The sequence below is a fragment of the Drosophila miranda genome, chromosome 2 (assembly GCF_003369915.1).
Source record: "Drosophila miranda strain MSH22 chromosome 2, D.miranda_PacBio2.1, whole genome shotgun sequence".
Lineage (NCBI taxonomy): Eukaryota > Metazoa > Arthropoda > Insecta > Diptera > Drosophilidae > Drosophila > Drosophila miranda.
Window position 1 is genome coordinate 7,685,949 of NC_046675.1, and position 20,928 is coordinate 7,706,876.

A 20,928-nucleotide genomic window follows, 5' to 3' on the forward strand; every position below is an offset into this window, starting at 1 on the left:
TGTTCACTCTTAGCTTAGGCATTTACATAGGTTTCTATCTGTATCCGGGTATGGATATGGGTATCGGGTATGGATATAGGTATTGGTATCGGTATCGGTATAATTTGTTAAATGCTACTTAGGTGCTAGTATTACAACGAAAAAAAGTGTATGAATGTTGTTGTATTGATTTCACTTGTGGAATATTTGAATGCAAAAGTTAAGAAAACAAAAAAAAAAAACAAAAATGCTTTATATTCAAGTGAGAAAATGCCAGTCATGAGCAACAGGCCTTGTAAATCGTTAATCAGCTCTTTGTACTATTTTAAATCTGAGAGGCTTGATCATGTTCGCTTCAAGTCTTATTGGTTTTCGGATCCTGTGTCGTTTCATTTGGAATACGGGTTGTTTCACTTACGATTAGCTACATATAGTATACAATAGTTTATTTTTTCATCTTAAGCCTATTCTTAAATTCTTAAATTGTGTGAAAACTATTTACAATCCACTACAATCCTACTATGTATATTCGTAAAAATAATTGACTGTTCTTTCCAGCAATAATGTAGATTCTATTCTCGTTTCATATATAGTACAAATACATACAAAAGTTCTATAAAAAATCCGCATGCGAATACTGGACCGGCAAGTTGTTTATGTGTGTGTGTTTGTGGTGTGTTTTGTTTTTTTTTTTTTTTACAACATTACCTAACTTAAAGTTGGAATTCGGATTCGGAATCGGCTGAAAAATGCTTGCAAATGCTGCAAATTGTCACATTTCGGGTACAAAAGATTAACAAAAGGTGGAAAAGCGAACATATTGTTCCCATTTCGTTGTCCAAAAATCGTTGTTGTTTTTGTTTTTGTGTGTTGTTGTGTTGCACATTGTCAATAATCTATATTCTATATAATAACTGCGTCAAGTTTCGTTAAGTTTAATGGAGTATGAAATCTTCACGTTTGTCAGGGTGTTTGTGGTCAACGGGGGTCAGGTCAAGGGAGATCAAATTATTCAAAATTGGAAAAAAATTAACATTACAAATAGCTTTATGCATCGTCAGAGGTTCAGGGTCAGGACTAACTACTGAGACTTTCACTTGGTTGAGAGTTTCTTTGTACTGCTCAAGCGTCAAGACTCAAGACAGAGTTGCGATTGGGGCAAAACTTTCGAGCAATCCTTTACAATTATTGGCATAGATTTATTCGAAAATCGACCACAGATTAATAAGGACTACAAAAAGATTCAAAGTAAGCTTAACTGGAGAGAAATGAGATCTCCAAAGTAATAAAATGTATAAATTCTGATTTTCAATCAGTTTAGATGGGTATTGGGCACGGGTACAACTGACAAATGATTACCGAAAATGTTCTTAGGGATACGTTTAAGCGTAGCAAGGGGGCTTCTTTCCTATACTATGACGCGTGGGCCTAGCACTAAGTGTATGCTGTTTAATTATGCGCGTGTGTGTGGGTGTGCGTGCCACATCCATGGCTACTACTGTGGTGCTGCATGGTATGTGGTTTGTGCAAATCGAAGAGAGCGGGGCGGCTTGGGCTTTGCCCCTTTAAATGATGCGGTTGACCAGCGGCATCTTGCGGCGATTGTATGTGGTCGGCTGTGGCTGCGCCTGTGTCTGCACCAGCTGCTGCACCTTCACCTTCTGGCCATACTGCTGCTCCAGCTCGCCGGCGGGACCGATGGCATAGTTGATGTCCAGACGCGCACGCTTCGCCTGCTGCTGCTGCTGGTGGTGGTAGCCGTTGTGGTTCGCATTCAGATCGGCCGGATTCAGCTCGATGATGTGTGTGCCTTGGCCACTGGCTATGGCGCGGCGCACTGCCTCCTTATCGTCCTCGATGTCGATGGCATCGTACAGTTGTTCGTCGACCTGGAAGATTGGGAATGAAAGCGTTAGCAAAGGGCTGTTCAGAGTGGGGATAACAAGGCTAGATACCTTCTCGTATAGCAACGAAGACTTCTCGACCAGGTGCCTTTCCAAACTCACCTCAATGTCAAAGTCGTTGCTCTTCTGGCCGAGCAGGACGTGGTCAAGGGGCAGGTGATGGCTCGACTGGCTGGCAGCGGAGTGGCTGGCGAGTAGCTCTTCCTCGGCCTCGAATTCGCCCAGCATATCGTCGTCCTCATCCTCGTCCACGACATCTTCGTCCTCCTCAACGAGCATCGCATCCACAAGGGTGTCATCGAAGTCCTGCTCCTCCAGATCGGAGGACTCTTCGATCTCCGACGTCGAATCGAGCTCCACATCGGAGTCGGCCGATCCGTGCTTCATCTCGCCGCGCTCCAACGACTCCAGGTGCTCCGGATAGACCATGGCGCAGCGTATGGCCTGTGGATCCTTGCGCGACCACTTCTGCACCTCCTCGTCCATCTTGGTGATGCGCTCCGGGTTCATGGCCCAGCGGCAGCCCTTGCGCTGATTGCCATTCGTGGCCGGGCGCTCGATCTTCTCGAAGCACTTGTTCAGCGACAGATTGTGCCGCACGCTGTTCTTCCAGCCACTTGGCGCATTCTCGAAGTACTGAAAGTGCTGGCACAGGAAACTGTAGATCTCCGAGACGGGCAGCGAGCCGGCCCGCGAGTTCTTCAGGGCCAGCGCGATGAGGCAGGAGTATGAGTAGGCCGGCTTGGGGAAGGCGCTGCCCACGACAGGCAGCTTGACCTTCTGCTGCCGCGGCTTGACGAGACCAGCACTGCCGCTGCTGTTGTTGGCGATGTTGACCAGGTTGCTGCCATTGCTGAGCGGCGAGGAGGAGGCCAGCGACGAGCCGGACGATGGCGAGCCCATGCTCTGCATCTGGTGGTGCGGCGAATGGGCCGCCGAGGCGATGCTCTTTGGTGTGGTGCTCCCCTGCTGCAGCAGGCCGCGCTTGGAGGCCTCCTCCCGCTTCAGGACCATGCCGTTGCCCGAACTCGGGGACGAACCGTTGGGGGACTTGGCCGACGACTGGTGCTTCAGCTTCTGGTAGGCGGCGCTGTTGGCGAAGGTTAGGCCCCCGATGCCGGGCGCCAGCTTGATAGTGTTGGTGGAGACGCCTCCGGCGGTGAGCTGGTTGGAGGAGGTCTTTGAGGTCTTGTTGCCGCCCTCCTCAGACGGACTGGACTGCGACTGGGCCAGATCCTTGCGCACTGCATCCACTGCCGAGGAGTTTCGGCGCTGCAGCACCGAGTTGGTGGCCATGGTGGCCGGTGCCGTGCTCCCGGTGCCGGTTACCACCGAAATCTGTTTGGGTATGTGTGCGCTCACTTGCTCCCGGCGCAGCGATCCTGCGCTGACCTTCATCTGGGCCGGCGAGAAGGTCAGATGTGTCTTGTGCCTTTCCAAACTCACCTCAATGTCAAAGTCGCTGCTCTTCTGGCGGAGCAGGACGTGGTTAAGGGGCAGGTGATGGCTCGACTGGCTGGCAGCGGAGTGGCTGGCGAGTAGCTCTTCCTCGGCCTTGAATTCGCCCAGCATATCGTCGTCCTCATCCTCGTCCACGACATCTTCGTCCTCCTCAACGAGCATCGCATCCACGAGGGTGTCGTCGAAGTCCTGCTCCTCCAGATCGGAGGACTCTTCGATCTCCGACGTCGAATCGAGCTCCACATCGGAGTCAGCCGATCCGTGCTTCATCTCGCCGCGCTCCAACGACTCCAGGTGCTCCGGATAGACCATGGCGCAGCGTATGGCCTGTGGATCCTTGCGCGACCACTTCTGCACCTCCTCGTCCATCTTGGTGATGCGCTCCGGGTTCATGGCCCAGCGGCAGCCCTTGCGCTGATTGCCATTCGTGGCCGGGCGCTCGATCTTCTCGAAGCACTTGTTCAGCGACAGATTGTGCCGCACGCTGTTCTTCCAGCCACTTGGCGCATTCTCGAAGTACTGAAAGTGCTGGCACAGGAAACTGTAGATCTCCGAGACGGGCAGCGAGCCGGCCCGCGAGTTCTTCAGGGCCAGCGCGATGAGGCAGGAGTATGAGTAGGCCGGCTTGGGGAAGGCGCTGCCCACGACAGGCAGCTTGACCTTCTGCTGCCGCGGCTTGACGAGACCAGCACTGCCGCTGCTGTTGTTGGCGATGTTGACCAGGTTGCTGCCATTGCTGAGCGGCGAGGAGGAGGCCAGCGACGAGCCGGACGATGGCGAGCCCATGCTCTGCATCTGGTGGTGCGGCGAATGGGCCGCCGAGGCGATGCTCTTTGGTGTGGTGCTCCCCTGCTGCAGCAGGCCGCGCTTGGAGGCCTCCTCCCGCTTCAGGACCATGCCGTTGCATGGGGACGAACCGTTGGGGGACTTGGCCGACGACTGGTGCTTCAGCTTCTGGTAGGCGGCGCTGTTGGCGAAGGTCAGGCCCCCGATGCCAGGCGCCAGCTTGATCGTGTTGGTGGAGACGCCTCCGGCGGTGAGCTGGTTGGAGGAGGTCTTTGAGGTCTTGTTGCCGCCCTCCTCAGACGGACTGGACTGCGACTGGGCCAGATCCTTGCGCACTGCATCCACTGCCGAGGAGTTTCGGCGCTGCAGCACCGAGTTGGTGGCCATGGTGGCCGGTGCCGTGCTCCCGGTGCCGGTTACCACCGAAATCTGTTTGGGTATGTGTGCGCTCACTTGCTCCCGGCGCAGCGATCCTGCGCTGACCTTCATCTGGGCCGGCGAGAAGGTCAGATGTGTCTTGTGCCTTTCCAAACTCACCTCAATGTCAAAGTCGCTGCTCTTCTGGCGGAGCAGGACGTGGTCAAGGGGCAGGTGATGGCTCGACTGGCTGGCAGCGGAGTGGCTGGCGAGTAGCTCTTCCTCGGGCTCGAATTCGCCCAGCATATCGTCGTCCTCATCCTCGTCCACGACATCTTCGTCCTCCTCAACGAGCATCGCATCCACAAGGGTGTCGTCGAAGTCCTGCTCCTCCAGATCGGAGGACTCTTCGATCTCCGACGTCGAATCGAGCTCCACATCGGAGTCGGCCGATCCGTGCTTCATCTCGCCGCGCTCCAACGACTCCAGGTGCTCCGGATAGAGCATGGCGCAGCGTATGGCCTGTGGATCCTTGCGCGACCACTTCTGCACCTCCTCGTCCATCTTGGTGATGCGCTCCGGGTTCATGGCCCAGCGGCAGCCCTTGCGCTGATTGCGCTCGATCTTCTCGAAGCACTTGTTCAGCCACAGATTGTGCCGCACGCTGTTCTTCCAGCCACTTGGCGCATTCTCGAAGTACTGAAAGTGCTGGCACAGGAAACTGTAGATCTCCGAGACGGGCAGCGAGCCGGCCCGCGAGTTCTTCAGGGCCAGCGCGATGAGGCAGGAGTATGAGTAGGCCGGCTTGGGGAAGGCGCTGCCCACGACAGGCAGCTTGACCTTCTGCTGCAGCGGCTTGACGAGACCAGCACTGCCGCTGCTGTTGTTGGCGATGTTGACCAGGTTGCTGCCATTGCTGAGCGGCGAGGAGGAGGCCAGCGACGAGCCGGACGATGGCGAGCCCATGCTCTGCATCTGGTGGTGCGGCGAATGGGCCGCCGAGGCGATGCTCTTTGGTGTGGTGCTCCCCTGCTGCAGCAGGCTGCGCTTGGAGGCCTCCTCCCGCTTCAGGACCATGCCGTTGCCCGAACTCGGGGACGAACCGTTGGGGGACTTGGCCGACGACTGGTGCTTCAGCTTCTGGTAGGCGGCGCTGTTGGCGAAGGTTAGGCCCCCGATGCCGGGCGCCAGCTTGATCGTGTTGGTGGAGACGCCTCCGGTGGTGAGCTGGTTGGAGGAGGTCTTTGAGGTCTTGTTGCCGCCCTCCTCAGACGGACTGGACTGCGACTGGGCCCTGCGCAGCTCCGTGCCCAGATCCTTGCGCACCGCATCCACCGCCGAGGAGTTTCGGCGCTGCAGCACCGAGTTGGTGGCCATGGTGGCCGGTGCCGTGCTCCCGGTGCCGGTTACCACCGAAATCTGTTTGGGTATGTGTGCTCTCACTTGCTCCCGGCGCAGCGATCCAGCGCTGACCTTCATCTGGGCCGGCGAGAAGGTCAGATGTGACTTGTGCTGGTCCCGGTCCCCGCATGGCGATGCCGGCACGGCCCGCGACTGTGTGGAAGTGGCTGCCGTGCCCCTGCGCGGCGACCCCAGCATGGAGGAGGCCGAGCAGGCAGCGGAGTTGATCAGCGGCATCACCGAAAAGGGATTCACGCAGGGCCCCAGATCGGCGTAGTAGTCGGTGTTCGACCAGAAGTTGGCCGAGGAGCCCATCCACTTGGCCGTGGGCGAGGCGTGCAGCGTGCTGCTGGCCAGGAAATTGGCGTTGGCGTTGTATGCCACCGGCAGGTTGCTGCCGCTGCTCGTGTTGTTTTTGATGGCCGAAATCGTCTCCAGGGCGTGGTCCAGCGAGGTCAGGTCGCTAGAGGTAGCCAATGTGCTGGCTATCTCCGCCCAGATGTCCACGTCCAGCATGTCCTGCATTGAGTCGGACACGTAAAAGTCCAGCGAAGGGCCAGCCGCATCCTGCAAGGGATAGTTAATGTACATTTGAGTCACGAATCAATCAATCACGAATCTATTTTCCGAATCAATCGAGCAAACAAAACTTTCAGCGAAATTTATCGCGGGAATTTTGGCGCTACCAATGTTGTGCAACGTCTGCAAATGCACTTGCTACAGCAAGGTTGATTAACCAGAAGGTGAGGGCCAATAGAAACTGAGCGGAATCAAGATAAGATAAATCTAGTCAGCAAGAGGGAGATGGCAAGTAATTTCTATATTTTTCACACTCACAAAAGTTTTCCGATTTACTTTTGAATACACATAAATTGGGGCTCCCGTTTGACGAAATGAAAATTAAACAAACGGGTTTTTATAGAACGAAACGACCCTTAATTGCCAAAAAGGAAAAAAGCAGATGGCTTATTGATGCATTAACATAAACTTAACACCTATATCAGGGTAACTAAACTTTTGCTTTCTTTATAAATAATTTTATTTTAAACCAACCTCAAATTTGGCTCGGAAAAAATTGCCCAGAGCAACAACAATTTTCGTTTTGGTGCAAACACCAAAAATATGTGAAAACTGGAGAACCTTAAAACGAAAATCCGCAAAAGTAAATGAAAAACGGAGCCTGCCTGATTATATTATATATACTTATATTCATATTCTATCAAATGCAAATCAAAACTAGAGCATATCGTATATTCTCCCACTGCACGCTTTTCCCTGTAAGGTTTCATCAAAGTGTCATACGGCCATAAGAGCAATAGATTCAAGGCAGTGGTACGGGGGCGGGTATCTGCTTTTCGCTTACTTTCTGTTTTATGTTTTCTGCCTCGTGCCACAACCTGCCGCATCTTTTTCAAGGCTCTCTGCTATCGCGTCTGCCCCGAATGTTTGCTTTTCGGGTTTTCTTCTTACAAGGAATTGTCATTTCCCGCCCTTTGGTTTCCTTGGTATCCACTCCACCCCCCTTTTACCACTTATCTCTCGCAGCACCCAACTTAATCTAACCACAAATGGGCTGCGCGGAGCTGTTTCGGAACTAATCGGACTTCAGCCCGAATAGGCAGAAGGCACACCCACCGCCGACCTGCAGGAGAATCGAATGTGTTGTAATAAATGGATAAATGGGTTTTTTACGTCTACCTTGTTTCCCCATATGCCGGGCAGTGTCTTCATAACTTCAGCACTCTCCTTGAGCGACCCCTTGCACACCTTGCATTTCGGATCGTCATCTTCCTGCAACTCCTGAATCTTGCGGGCCGGTGGCAAACCAATGCCCAGGTTCGAGGAGTCTGGCACGTCCATATTGATGCCGCTATTTTTCGCCACCAGGTCGGCCTTCTTGACGATTTTCTTAATGTTGTCGGACATAATGCAAATCTTTTAAATCTTTTGCAAGTTTTTTTTCGGGAACCAAAACTGAAAACGTTTACGTTCGGAACAACTCCAAAATGAAAATGATTTTAACAATTTGACAGGAAGCTCGTAGATGAGTTTTGGGGAATTCAACTTGAAAAGTCAGTGTTGAAAAACACCGTCCAAGCAACCAGGGCTTAAATATTTCACACAGCTGTCTTTTCATCAAAGTACGATTCGTTTAATGGAAACACTGAAATCAGCAGACTTGTAGAAAGGGAAAATTAAAGAATTGAAAAGGATTAACTTAAAGCAATCATACCCTAATGCGTATGTTTTTAGAATGCTATAAGTTAAACAATACATAATAATATGGAGAAACTAGTTCCCTATTGAACATTGAACCATTTTGAGAACTGAGTTCTATAGTCGATATTTTCAATGAATTTCCAATGGGTATTCTTTAGAGGCAGCCTCCCATGACCTATAGGAAAATACCAGTGAATATTGATATCACGTTGGCACACATTAACAAAATAATACACCTCGCTCAATCATCTGGCGCAGGCCGCACGAGCTGTGCTCCAGAACGGCGCCCAGATCTCCCAAATGTTGAGTGATCTGAACCGCGTGGATTTCCACAATGTGCAGGTGAGTCGAGCAACGAATTACAACGAAGTTATTGGAGACTGAACAGCGCTCTTTGTGCCCGTGCAGGAACAGGCCGCCTGGGTGAGTCAGTGTGCCCCGGCTGTGGTTCAGAGATTGGAGAGCGACTTCAAGGCCGCCCTGCAGCAGCAGAGCTCGCTGGAGCAGTGGGCCAGCTGGCTGCAGCTCGTGGTCGAGTCGGCCATGGAGGAGTACACGGGCAAGCCGACATATGCGCGGGCCGCCCGCCAGTTCCTGCTCAAGTGGAGCTTCTACAGCTCGATGATCATCCGGGACTTGACGCTGCGCTCGGCCTCGAGCTTCGGCAGCTTCCACCTGATAAGACTTCTGTTCGACGAGTACATGTTCTATCTGGTGGAGCACAAGATAGCCGAGGCGCAGCAGAAGACGGCCATAGCGGTCGTATGCGAACGCATGGTAAGATTCCTTGGAATTGTACCCATAGCCCTCTTGATTCGCTAACAATCCCAATGTTCCCCAGAAGAAAGAGATGGACTTTGAATTTGAATGCCAGTTCGCGTACATCACCAGCGAAACGGAGCAGCAGAATACCCCCAGCTCGGTCAGCGGCGGGGATGTTGGCAACGAGGCGAAGCGACTGAAGCAGGAATGAGTTGCTATGGAAGCGGAAGCGGAAGCGGAAGCAGTGAAACTAGTATTCATAGTAACCGAGTTTATGTAATCCGTAATTGTTATCCCGATCAGTGTGCACCCTTCCCATGTCCCCATGTCACCCTGTCACCAATATTCAGCTCTGCATTTAATAGTCAAACCGTGTGTGGTACGTATCCGTGTTTTAGTTTGTATTCCTTAGTTCCCAGACCCTAAGCGTAGTCAGTCGATCAGTTTTAGTAGTAACATTTTAGGCAGACTCAAAGGACTCATAGCTCATGCAGAGGCAGCGCTAGTGCTGGCCGATTAGTGTGAGTTTGTATGAGTGAGCATTGCCCCCACATTGAAGTGAAGAGCCGTCCAGCAGGCAGAAGGCAACAGCAGGCGGCAGCAAGGCGCAAGCCGCAAGCAACGTCTGGCCTTGCCTGCCCGATCAACTGATCCGATCTGATCTCTGATCGATCCGTGTATTCATAAGATACATTTTAGTTTAAGTACATGTGCATTAATATCTGTAATTTACGTCTAATTGTCTACTGTCTACGTCTACGATAATGTTAGTTCCCTTTGTTTGTTTAAGAGAGAGCGGAGAATGCATCAGTTTTGTCTGGTTTCAACTATCTTGTATCTTGTATGTCACAGCGCACAGCGCACGGCGCACACTCGCACACATAGATACACAGATCACACACAACCACATACACATGGAGCACCCACGCACACTGAAAGCGAAAGCGACAGCGACAGCGAAAGCTACAGTTCGATTTTATAGATTTTAGCGAAACTGCTTGCTCAACGAATTAACAAAGTATCGGTATATCCAGCTTAAACCTAAGCTAAGTGAACAACAGGCCTTAAATGTGCAGAGATCAACACTCAATTTTGAAACAATACAATTTACCATATACCTTATACCTTATACTCTATATGTATATCTATATAGTATACAATGTGTAGACTAAGAAACATGAATGTAATATGTATATTTTAACTACAAGTGGATGCTCTGGGGGAGCAGCATGCAATATATTTTAACAGAGGCGCTTTTCAAAGTATTTGATGCCATTTTATGTGTACGAGTACAAGATGCAAACGAACCAAAATACGATTTGCTTTGCACATCGAGTAACTAAGCGGATGCCTTCGTGCTCCATCCAACTGTCTAGTCCTAAAGCACACATCTGACATTATCTCTGCCTGGCACAAAAAAGAACGAACCAAATACCAACCACATATGTACATATTCGGCTCTTGACGAATCTGTCCGGTCTGGCAGGCGAATGGACGACGACGGGCACAGTACATGTGCAAAAGCACGTGATATGAACACAGAGTTCCTCTCGCACGATTGTCCACTGTCCCGTCCACGCCTGCCACTCAGCCCAGGCAGCGAAGCTCAATTACGATCTGCTCAAAATGCAAATTGCTCAGCTAATACCTAAGTTTTATTGGTTGTTGAAGGAAAACAAATAACAAACTTTTGAAATGTCAAAACTATTTATATATGTGAAATAAAAATTGTCCTCAAAAAATAACCGAAACCGAAACATATCCTTCACCTGTATTCAATACTTTTTGGAGGGTATAAACACGCTTCATACTTGTGTAGATAGCTTCGATCTGTGCGACCGCAAAGTGTCTACCCTTGATGGAATTGGGAGAAGTGTATCGATGATATTTTTATCCGAAAACTATTATAAATTCGGAGCAGTATGCTTCAATAGCTTCATAGGATCCAGCTTCAATAGCTCCATACCTTATTGACACCTTGGACGCTTTAGATTCTGGAAAAGGGCCCGCAGAAAACCGATCCCTCGTACCTCACCAATTAGAAGTGGGATGTACTCGTGTTGTTAGTTTATTTATTTATTTCTGTTATGTTTGTTATTTCTCCTCAAGCCCAGAGTTTTTCTTTCTTCTTCTCTCAATTTCCTGTATGTATGTGTAAATGTAGCGCAGCACCCAACTTAATCTAACCACAAATGGGCTGCGCGGAGCTGTTTCGGAATTAATCGGACTTCAGCCCGAATAGGCAGAAGGCACACCCACCGCCGACCTGCAGGAGAATCGAATAAGTGTTGTAATAAATGGATAAATGGGTTTTTTACGTCTACCTTGTTTCCCCATATGCCGGGCAGTGTCTTCATAACTTCAGCACTCTCCTTGAGCGACCCCTTGCACACCTTGCATTTCGGATCGTCATCTTCCTGCAACTCCTGAATCTTGCGGGCCGGTGGCAAACCAATGCCCAGGTTCGAGGAGTCTGGCACGTCCATATTGATGCCGCTATTTTTCGCCACCAGGTCGGCCTTCTTGACGATTTTCTTAATGTTGTCGGACATAATGCAAATCTTTTAAATCTTTTGCAAGTTTTTTTTCGGGAACCAAAACTGAAAACGTTTACGTTCGGAACAACTCCAAAATGAAAATGATTTTAGTAAAGGAAGCTAACAATTTGACAGGAAGCTCGTAGATGACCCAAAACAGTTTTGGGGAATTCAACTTGAAAAGTCAGTGTTGAAAAACACCGTCCAAGCAACCAGGGCTTAAATATTTCACACAGCTGTCTTTTCATCAAAGTACGATTCGTTTAATGGAAACACTGAAATCAGCAGACTTTTAGAAAGGGAAAATTAAAGAATTGAAAAGGATTGACTTAAAGCAATCATACCCTAATGCGTATGTTTTTAGAATGCTATAAGTTAAACAATACATAATAATATGGAGAAACTAGTTCCCTATTGAACATTGAACCATTTTGAGAACTGAGTTCTATAGTCGATATTTTCAATGAATTTCCAATGGGTATTCTTTAGAGGCAGCCTCTAATGACCTATAGGAAAGTACCAGTGAATATTGATATCACGTTGGCACACATTTACAAAATAAATGTTTTCCCTCAGTTGTTACGAAATATAGTATAGCATTCCCGTTCTAGAACCGATCGGCTGACATTTTTATAGTTTACAAAACGAATTAAACCAAACTGATCAAAATCGGATTAGCTGCTAACAGAATACAGATAATTCGTGGGTTACACGATAAATATTTTTCCCCACACTGGAACTTTTTTTGATCTTTAAGAATTCCCCGCTCCATTCATATTCGGAAAAATTTACTAAAATTACCCTGGAATAAGGTTTTACCCACGTTTTATTCTTTTAATTTGTAGATATTTTTTTAATTTTTATTGAATTTTTTTTGGTTTAAATTTTTCAGTATCAACTCTATACAAAAATTGTTCACTCTTAGCTTAGGCATTTACATAGGTTTCTATCTGAATCGGGTATGGATATGGGTATCGGGTATGGATATAGGTATTGGTATCGGTATCGGTATAATTTGTTAAATGCTACTTAGGTGCTAGTATTACAACGAAAAAAAGTGTATGAATGTTGTTGTATTGATTTCACTTGTGGAATAGTTGAATGCAAAAGTTAAGAAAACAAAAAAAAAACAAAAATGCTTTATATTCAAGTGAGCAAAATGCCAGTCATGAGCAACAGGCCTTGTAAATCGTTAATCAGCTCTTTGTACTATTTTAAATCTGAGAGGCTTGATCATGTTCGCTTCAAGTCTTATTGGTTTTCGGATCCTGTGTCGTTTCATTTGGAATACGGGTTGTTTCACTTACGATTAGCTACATATAGTATACAATAGTTTATTTTTTCATCTTAAGCCTATTCTTAAATTCTTAAATTGTGTGAAAACTATTCACAATCCACTACAATCCTACTATGTATATTCGTAAAAATAATTGACTGTTCTTTCCAGCAATAATGTAGATTCTATTCTCGTTTCATATATAGTACAAATACATACAAAAGTTCTATAAAAAATCCGCATGCGAATACTGGACCGGCAAGTTGTTTATGTGTGTGTGTTTGTGGTGTGTTTTGTTTTTTTTTTTTTTACAACATTACCTAACTTAAAGTTGGAATTCGGATTCGGAATCGGCTGAAAAATGCTTGCAAATGCTGCAAATTGTCACATTTCGGGTACAAAAGATTAACAAAAGGTGGAAAAGCGAACATATTGTTCCCATTTCGTTGTCCAAAAATCGTTGTTGTTTTTGTTTTTGTGTGTTGTTGTGTTGCACATTGTCAATAATCTATATTCTATATAATAACTGCGTCAAGTTTCGTTAAGTTTAATGGAGTATGAAATCTTCACGTTTGTCAGGGTGTTTGTGGTCAACGGGGGTCAGGTCAAGGGAGATAAATTATTCAAAATTGGAAAAAAATTAACATTACAAATAGCTTTATGCATCGTCAGAGGTTCAGGGTCAGGACTAACTACTGAGACTTTCACTTGGTTGAGAGTTTCTTTCTACTGCTCAAGCGTCAAGACTCAAGACAGAGTTGCGATTGGGGCAAAACTTTCGAGCAATCCTTTACAATTATTGGCATAGATTTATTCGAAAATCGACCACAGATTAATAAGGACTACAAAAAGATTCAAAGTAAGCTTAACTGGAGAGAAATGAGATCTCCAAAGTAATAAAATGTATAAATTCTGATTTTCAATCAGTTTAGATGGGTATTGGGCACGGGTACAACTGACAAATGATTACCGAAAATGTTCTTAGGGATACGTTTAAGCGTAGCAAGGGGGCTTCTTTCCTATACTATGACGCGTGGGCCTAGCACTAAGTGTATGCTGTTTAATTATGCGCGTGTGTGTGGGTGTGCGTGCCACATCCATGGCTACTACTGTGGTGCTGCATGGTATGTGGTTTGTGCAAATCGAAGAGAGCGGGGCGGCTTGGGCTTTGCCCCTTTAAATGATGCGGTTGACCAGCGGCATCTTGCGGCGATTGTATGTGGTCGGCTGTGGCTGCGCCTGTGTCTGCACCAGCTGCTGCACCTTCACCTTCTGGCCATACTGCTGCTCCAGCTCGCCGGCGGGACCGATGGCATAGTTGATGTCCAGACGCGCACGCTTCGCCTGCTGCTGCTGCTGGTGGTGGTAGCCGTTGTGGTTCGCATTCAGATCGGCCGGATTCAGCTCGATGATGTGTGTGCCTTGGCCACTGGCTATGGCGCGGCGCACTGCCTCCTTATCGTCCTCGATGTCGATGGCATCGTACAGTTGTTCGTCGACCTGGAAGATTGGGAATGAAAGCGTTAGCAAAGGGCTGTTCAGAGTGGGGATAACAAGGCTAGATACCTTCTCGTATAGCAACGAAGACTTCTCGACCAGGTGCCTTTCCAAACTCACCTCAATGTCAAAGTCGTTGCTCTTCTGGCCGAGCAGGACGTGGTGAAGGGGCAGGTGATGGCTCGACTGGCTGGCAGCGGAGTGGCTGGCGAGTAGCTCTTCCTCGGCCTCGAATTCGCCCAGCATATCGTCGTCCTCATCCTCGTCCATGACATCTTCGTCCTCCTCAACGAGCATCGCATCCACAAGGGTGTCGTCGAAGTCCTGCTCCTCCAGATCGGAGGACTCTTCGATCTCCGACGTCGAATCGAGCTCCACATCGGAGTCGGCCGATCCGTGCTTCATCTCGCCGCGCTCCAACGACTCCAGGTGCTCCGGATAGACCATGGCGCAGCGTATGGCCTGTGGATCCTTGCGCGACCACTTCTGCACTTCCTCGTCCATCTTGGTGATGCGCTCCGGGTTCATGGCCCAGCGGCAGCCCTTGCGCTGATTGCCATTCGTGGCCGGGCGCTCGATCTTCTCGAAGCACTTGTTCAGCGACAGATTGTGCCGCACGCTGTTCTTCCAGCCACTCGGCGCATTCTCGAAGTACGGAAAGTGCTGGCACAGGAAACTGTAGATCTCCGAGACGGGCAGCGAGCCGGCCCGCGAGTTCTTCAGGGCCAGCGCGATGAGGCAGGAGTATGAGTAGGCCGGCTTGGGGAAGGCGCTGCCCACGACAGGCAGCTTGACCTTCTGCTGCAGCGGCTTGACGAGACCAGCACTGCCGCTGCTGTTGTTGGCGATGTTGACCAGGTTGCTGCCATTGCTGAGCGGCGAGGAGGAGGCCAGCGACGAGCCGGACGATGGCGAGCCCATGCTCTGCATCTGGTGGTGCGGCGAATGGGCCGCCGAGGCGATGCTCTTTGGTGTGGTGCTCCCCTGCTGCAGCAGGCCGCGCTTGGAGGCCTCCTCCCGCTTCAGGACCATGCCGTTGCCCGAACTCGGGGACGAACCGTTGGGGGACTTGGCCGACGACTGGTGCTTCAGCTTCTGGTAGGCGGCGCTGTTGGCGAAGGTTAGGCCCCCGATGCCGGGCGCCAGCTTGATCGTGTTGGTGGAGACGCCTCCGGCGGTGAGCTGGTTGGAGGAGGTCTTTGAGGTCTTGTTGCCGCCCTCCTCAGACGGACTGGACTGCGACTGGGCCCTGCGCAGCTCCGTGCCCAGATCCTTGCGCACTGCATCCACTGCCGAGGAGTTTCGGCGCTGCAGCACCGAGTTGGTGGCCATGGTGGCCGGTGCCGTGCTCCCGGTGCCGGTTACCACCGAAATCTGTTTGGGTATGTGTGCGCTCACTTGCTCCCGGCGCAGCGATCCAGCGCTGACCTTCATCTGGGCCGGCGAGAAGGTCAGATGTGACTTGTGCTGGTCCCGGTCCCCGCATGGCGATGCCGGCACGGCCCGCGACTGTGTGGAAGTGGCTGCCTTGCCCCTGCGCGGCGACCCCAGCATGGAGGAGGCCGAGCAGGCAGCGGAGTTGATCAGCGGCATCACCGAAATGGGGTTCACGCAGGCCCCCAGATCGGCGTAGTAGTCGGTGTTCGACCAGAAGTTGGCCGAGGAGCCCATCCACTTGGCCGTCGGCGAGGAGTGCAGCGTGCTGCTGGCCAGGAAATTGGCGTTGGCGTTGTATGCCACCGGCAGGTTGCTGCCGCTGCTCGTGTTGTTGTTGATGGCCGAAATCGTCTCCAGGGCGTGGTCCAGCGAGGTCAGGTCGCTAGAGGTAGCCAATGTGCTGGCTATCTCCGCCCGGATGTCCACGTCCAGCATGTCCTGCATCGAGTCGGACACGTAAAAGTCCAGCGAAGGGCCAGCCGCATCCTGCAAGGGATAGGTAATGTACATTTGAGTCACGAATCAATCAATCACGAATCTATTTTCCGAATCAATCGAGCAAACAGAGCTTTTAGCGAAATTTATCGCGGGAATTTTGGCGCGACCAATATTGTGTAACGTCTGCAATTGCACTTGCTACAGCAAGGTTGATTAACCAGAAGGTGAGGGCCAATAGAAACAGAGCGGAATCACGACACCTTAAGATACATCTACATCTAATACATCACATTCACTAAAGTTTTCAGATTTACTTTTGAATACACATAAATTGGGGCTCCCGTTTTCACATTCCGCAAGATTTAAACGTTTTCAAAACGAAAACATTTTCGTTGACGAAATGAAAATTAAACAAACGGGTTTTTATAGAACGAAACGACCCTTAATTGCCAAAAAGGAAAAAAGCAGATGGCTTATTGATGCATTAACATAAACTTGACACCTATATCAGGGTAACTAAACTTTTGCTTTCTTTATAAATAATTTTATTTTAAACCAACCTCAAATTTGGCTCGGAAAAAATTGCCCAGAGCAACAACAATTTTCGTTTTGGTGCAAACAGCAAAAATATGTGAAAACTGGAGAACCTTAAAACGAAAATCCGCAAAAGTAAATGAAAAACGGAGCCTGCCTGATTATATTATATATACTTATATTCATATTCTATCAAATGCAAATCAAAACTAGAGCATATCGTATATTCTCCCACTGCACGCTTTTCCCTGTAAGGTTTCATCAAAGTGTCATACGGCCATAAGAGCAATAGATTCAAGGCAGTGGTACGGGGGCGGGTATCTGCTTTTCGCTTACTTTCTGTTTTATGTTTTCTGCCTCGTGCCACAACCTGCCGCATCTTTTTCAAGGCTCTCTGCTATCGCGTCTGCCCCGAATGTTTGCTTTTCGGGTTTTCTTCTTACAAGGAATTGTCATTTCCCGCCCATTGGTTTCCTTGGTATCCCCTCCACCCCCCCTTTACCACTTATCTCTCGCAGCACCCAACTTAATCTAACCACAAATGGGCTGCGCGGAGCTGTTTCGGAACTAATCGGACTTCAGCCCGAATAGGCAGAAGGCACACCCACCGCCGACCTGCAGGAGAATCGAATAAGTGTTGTAATAAATGGATAAATGGGTTTTTTACGTCTACCTTGTTTCCCCATATGCCGGGCAGTGTCTTCATAACTTCAGCACTCTCCTTGAGCGACCCCTTGCACACCTTGCATTTCGGATCGTCATCTTCCTGCAACTCCTGAATCTTGCGGGCCGGTGGCAAACCAATGCCCAGGTTCGAGGAGTCTGGCACGTCCATATTGATGCCGCTATTTTTCGCCACCAGGTCGGCCTTCTTGACGATTTTCTTAATGTTGTCGGACATAATGCAAATCTTTTAAATCTTTTGCAAGTTTTTTTTCGGGAACCAAAACTGAAAACGTTTACGTTCGGAACAACTCCAAAATGAAAATGATTTTAACAATTTAACAGGAAGCTCGTAGATGAGTTTTGGGGAATTCAACTTGAAAAGTCAGTGTTGAAAAACACCGTCCAAGCAACCAGGGCTTAAATATTTCACACAGCTGTCTTTTCATCAAAGTACGATTCGTTTAATGGAAACACTGAAATCAGCAGACTTTTAGAAAGGGAAAATTAAAGAATTGAAAAGGATTGACTTAAAGCAATCATACCCTAATGCGTATGTTTTTAGAATGCTATAAGTTAAACAATACATAATAATATGGAGAAACTAGTTCCCTATTGAACATTGAACCATTTTGAGAACTGAGTTCTATAGTCGATATTTTCAATGAATTTCCAATGGGTATTCTTTAGAGGCAGCCTCTAATGACCTATAGGAAAGTACCAGTGAATATTGATATCATGTTGGCACACATTAACAAAATAATACACCTCGCTCAATCATCTGGCGCAGGCCGCACGAGCTGTGCTCCAGAACGGCGCCCAGATCTCCCAAATGTTGAGTGATCTGAACCGCGTGGATTTCCACAATATGCAGGTGAGTCGAGCAACGAATTACAACGAAGTTATTGGAGACTGAACAGCGCTCTTTGTGCCCGTGCAGGAACAGGCCGCCTGGGTGAGTCAGTGTGCCCCGGCTGTGGTTCAGAGATTGGAGAGCGACTTCAAGGCCGCCCTGCAGCAGCAGAGCTCGCTGGAGCAGTGGGCCAGCTGGCTGCAGCTCGTGGTCGAGTCGGCCATGGAGGAGTACACGGGCAAGCCGACATATGCGCGGGCCGCCCGCCAGTTCCTGCTCAAGTGGAGCTTCTACAGCTCGATGATCATCCGGGACTTGACGCTGCGCTCGGCCTCGAGCTTCGGCAGCTTCCACCTGATAAGACTTCTGTTCGACGAGTACATGTTCTATCTGGTGGAGCACAAGATAGCCGAGGCGCAGCAGAAGACGGACATAGCGGTCATATGCGAACGCATGGTAAGATTCCTTGGAATTGTACCCATAGCCCTCTTGATTCGCTAACAATCCCAATGTTCCCCAGAAGAAAGAGATGGACTTTGAATTTGAATGCCAGTTCGCGTACATCACCAGCGAAACGGAGCAGCAGAATACCCCCAGCTCGGTCAGCGGCGGGGATGTTGGCATCGAGGCGAAGCGACTGAAGCAGGAATGAGTTGCTATGGAAGCGGAAGCGGAAGCAGTGAAACTAGTATTCATAGTAACCGAGTTTATGTAATCCGTAATGGTTATCCCGATCAGTGTGCACCTGTCCCCATGTCACCCTGTCACCCATATTCAGCTCTGCATTTAATAGTCAAACCGTGTGTTGTACGTATCCGTGTGTTAGTTTGTAGTCCTAAGTTCCCAGACCCTAAGCGTAGTCAGTCGATCATTTTTAGTAGTAACATTTTAGGCAGACTCAAAGGACTCATAGCTCATGCAGAGGCAGCGCTAGTGCTGGCCGATTAGTGTGAGTTTGTATGAGTGAGCATTGCCCCCACATTGAAGTGAAGAGCCGTCCAGCAGGCAGGAGGCAAACGCAGGCGGCAGCAAGGCGCAAGCCGCAAGCAACGTCTGTCCTTGCCTGCCTGGTCAACAGATCCGATCTGATCTCTGATCGATCCGTGTATTCATAAGATACATTTTAGTTTAAGTACATGTGCATTAATATCTGTAATTTACGTCTAATTGTCTACTGTCTACGTCTACGATAATGTTAGTTCCCCTTGTTTGTTTAAGAGAGAGCGGAGAATGCATCAGTTTTGTCTGGTTTCAACTATCTTGTATCTTGTATGTCACAGCGCACAGCGCACGGCGCACACTCGCACACATAGATACACAGATCACACACAACCACATATACATGGAGCACCCACGCACACTGAAAGCGAAAGCGACAGCGACAGCGAAAGCTACAGTTCGATTTTATAGATTTTAGCGAAACAGCTTGCTCAACGAATTAACAAAGTATCGGTATATCCAGCTCAAACCTAAGCTAAGTAAACAACAGGCCTTAAATGTGCAAAGATCAACACTCAATTTTGAAACAATACAATTTACCATATACCTTATACCTTATACTCTATATGTATATGTATATCTATATAGTATACAATGTGTAGACTAAGAAACATGAATGTAATATGTATATTTTAACTACAAGTGGATGCTCTGGGGGAGCAGCATACAATATATTTTAACAGAGGCGCTTTTCAAAGTATTTGATGCAATTTTATGTGTACGAGTACAAGATGCAAACGAACCAAAATACGATTTGCTTTGCACATCGAGTAACTAAGCGGATGCCTTCGTGCTCCATCCAACTGTCTAGTCCTAAAGCACACATCTGACATTATCTCTGCCTGGCACAAAAAAGAACGAACCAAATACCAACCACATATGTACATATTCGGCTCTTGACGAATCTGTCCGGTCTGGCAGGCGAATGGACGGCGACGGGCACAGTACATGTGCAAAAGCATGTGATATGAACACAGAGTTCCTCTCGCACTATTGTCCACTGTCCCGTCCACGCCTGCCACTCAGCCCAGGCAGCGAAGCTCAATTACGATCTGCTCAAAATGCAAATTGCTCAGCTAATACCTAAGTTTTATTGGTTGTTGAAGGAAAACCAATAACAAACTTTTGAAATGTCAAAACTATTTATATGTGTGAAATAAAAATTGTCCTCAAAAAATAACCGAAACCGAAACATGTCCTTCACCTGTATTCAATACTTTTTGGAGGGTATAAACACGCTTCATACTTGTGTAGATAGCTTCGAACTGTGCGACCGCAAAGTGTCTACCCTTGATGGAATTGGGAGAAGTGTATCGATGATGTTTTTATCCGAAAACTATTATAAATTCGGAGCAGTATGCTTCAATAGCTTCATAGGATCCAGCTTCAATAGCTCCATACCTTATTGACACCTTGGACGCTTTAGATTCTGGAAAAGGGCCCGCAGAAAACCGATCCCTCGTACCTCACCAATTAGAAGTGGGATGTACTCGTGTTGTTAGTTTATTTATTTATTTCTGTTATAATGTTTGTTATTTCTACTCAAGCCCAGAGTTTTTCTTTCTTCTTCTCTCAATTTCCTGTATGTATGTGTAAATGTAGCGCAGCACCCAACTTAATCTAACCACAAATGGGCTGCGCGGAGCTGTTTCGGAATTAATCGGACTTCAGCCCGAATAGGCAGAAGGCACACCCACCGCCGACCTGCAGGAGAATCGAATAAGTTTTTTAATAAATGGATAAATGGGTTTTTTACGTCTACCTTGTTTCCCCATATGCCGGGCAGTGTCTTCATAACTTCAGCACTCTCCTTGAGCGACCCCT

At 48.4% G+C, this 20,928-nt stretch overlaps 4 protein-coding genes across 6 annotated transcripts; 2 read left to right on the plus strand and 2 right to left on the minus strand.

The window, feature by feature from the left end:
• Positions 1-657: 657 nt before the first annotated feature.
• On the minus strand, positions 658-6,494 carry LOC117187111. The gene is made up of 2 exons (XM_033389079.1): positions 4,668-6,494; positions 658-1,868 (listed from the first exon to the last, which is right to left on the minus strand). Exons 1-2 carry the CDS (start codon positions 6,477-6,479, stop codon positions 1,545-1,547), a joined length of 2,136 nt encoding a protein of 711 aa, XP_033244970.1. The 5' UTR covers positions 6,480-6,494; the 3' UTR covers positions 658-1,544.
• Positions 6,495-8,034: 1,540 nt separating this feature from the next.
• Positions 8,035-9,697, plus strand: LOC117187112 (DNA-binding protein RFX2-like). 2 transcript variants are annotated; one of them, XM_033389081.1, is made up of 3 exons: positions 8,035-8,450; positions 8,517-8,885; positions 8,953-9,697. In XM_033389081.1, exons 1-3 carry the CDS (start codon positions 8,409-8,411, stop codon positions 9,079-9,081), a joined length of 540 nt encoding a protein of 179 aa, XP_033244972.1. In that variant the 5' UTR covers positions 8,035-8,408; the 3' UTR covers positions 9,082-9,697. The 2 variants fall into 2 exon arrangements, with proteins under 2 accessions (XP_033244972.1, XP_033244971.1); XM_033389080.1 differs by having other exon boundaries at positions 8,037-8,450; positions 8,950-9,697.
• Positions 9,698-12,974: 3,277 nt separating this feature from the next.
• On the minus strand, positions 12,975-16,688 carry LOC117187110. The gene is made up of 3 exons (XM_033389078.1): positions 16,616-16,688; positions 14,250-16,103; positions 12,975-14,183 (listed from the first exon to the last, which is right to left on the minus strand). The coding sequence occupies exons 2-3, from the start codon at positions 16,059-16,061 to the stop codon at positions 13,860-13,862; spliced, it is 2,136 nt and encodes a 711-aa protein (XP_033244969.1). The 5' UTR covers positions 16,062-16,103; positions 16,616-16,688; the 3' UTR covers positions 12,975-13,859.
• A 1,301-nt stretch (positions 16,689-17,989) lies between these two features.
• Positions 17,990-19,804, plus strand: LOC117187114 (DNA-binding protein RFX2-like). 2 transcript variants are annotated; one of them, XM_033389085.1, is made up of 3 exons: positions 17,990-18,126; positions 18,193-18,561; positions 18,629-19,804. In XM_033389085.1, exons 1-3 carry the CDS (start codon positions 18,085-18,087, stop codon positions 18,755-18,757), a joined length of 540 nt encoding a protein of 179 aa, XP_033244976.1. In that variant the 5' UTR covers positions 17,990-18,084; the 3' UTR covers positions 18,758-19,804. The 2 variants fall into 2 exon arrangements, with proteins under 2 accessions (XP_033244976.1, XP_033244975.1); XM_033389084.1 differs by having other exon boundaries at positions 17,991-18,126; positions 18,626-19,804.
• Positions 19,805-20,928: the final 1,124 nt, after the last annotated feature.

Excerpts from the sequence above, each read along its gene's own strand:
- LOC117187114 (XM_033389084.1), top strand. The coding sequence starts at position 18,085 with ATGTTGAGTGATCTGAACCGCGTGGATTTCCACAATATGCAG. Across the intron at positions 18,127-18,192 it reads TGGATTTCCACAATATGCAG|GAACAGGCCGCCTGGGTGAG; the intron begins GTGAGTCGAGCA and ends GTGCCCGTGCAG. Across the intron at positions 18,562-18,625 it reads CGGTCATATGCGAACGCATG|AAGAAAGAGATGGACTTTGA; the intron begins GTAAGATTCCTT and ends AATGTTCCCCAG.
- LOC117187111 (XM_033389079.1), bottom strand. The coding sequence starts at position 6,479 with ATGTACATTAACTATCCCTTGCAGGATGCGGCTGGCCCTTCGCTGGAC. Across the intron at positions 1,869-4,667 it reads GCAGCGACTTTGACATTGAG|GTCGACGAACAACTGTACGA; the intron begins GTGAGTTTGGAA and ends CCAATCTTCCAG.
- LOC117187112 (XM_033389080.1), top strand. The coding sequence starts at position 8,409 with ATGTTGAGTGATCTGAACCGCGTGGATTTCCACAATGTGCAG. Across the intron at positions 8,451-8,516 it reads TGGATTTCCACAATGTGCAG|GAACAGGCCGCCTGGGTGAG; the intron begins GTGAGTCGAGCA and ends GTGCCCGTGCAG. Across the intron at positions 8,886-8,949 it reads CGGTCGTATGCGAACGCATG|AAGAAAGAGATGGACTTTGA; the intron begins GTAAGATTCCTT and ends AATGTTCCCCAG.
- LOC117187110 (XM_033389078.1), bottom strand. The coding sequence starts at position 16,061 with ATGCAGGACATGCTGGACGTGGACATCCGGGCGGAGATAGCCAGCACA. Across the intron at positions 14,184-14,249 it reads CTTCGTTGCTATACGAGAAG|GTCGACGAACAACTGTACGA; the intron begins GTATCTAGCCTT and ends CCAATCTTCCAG.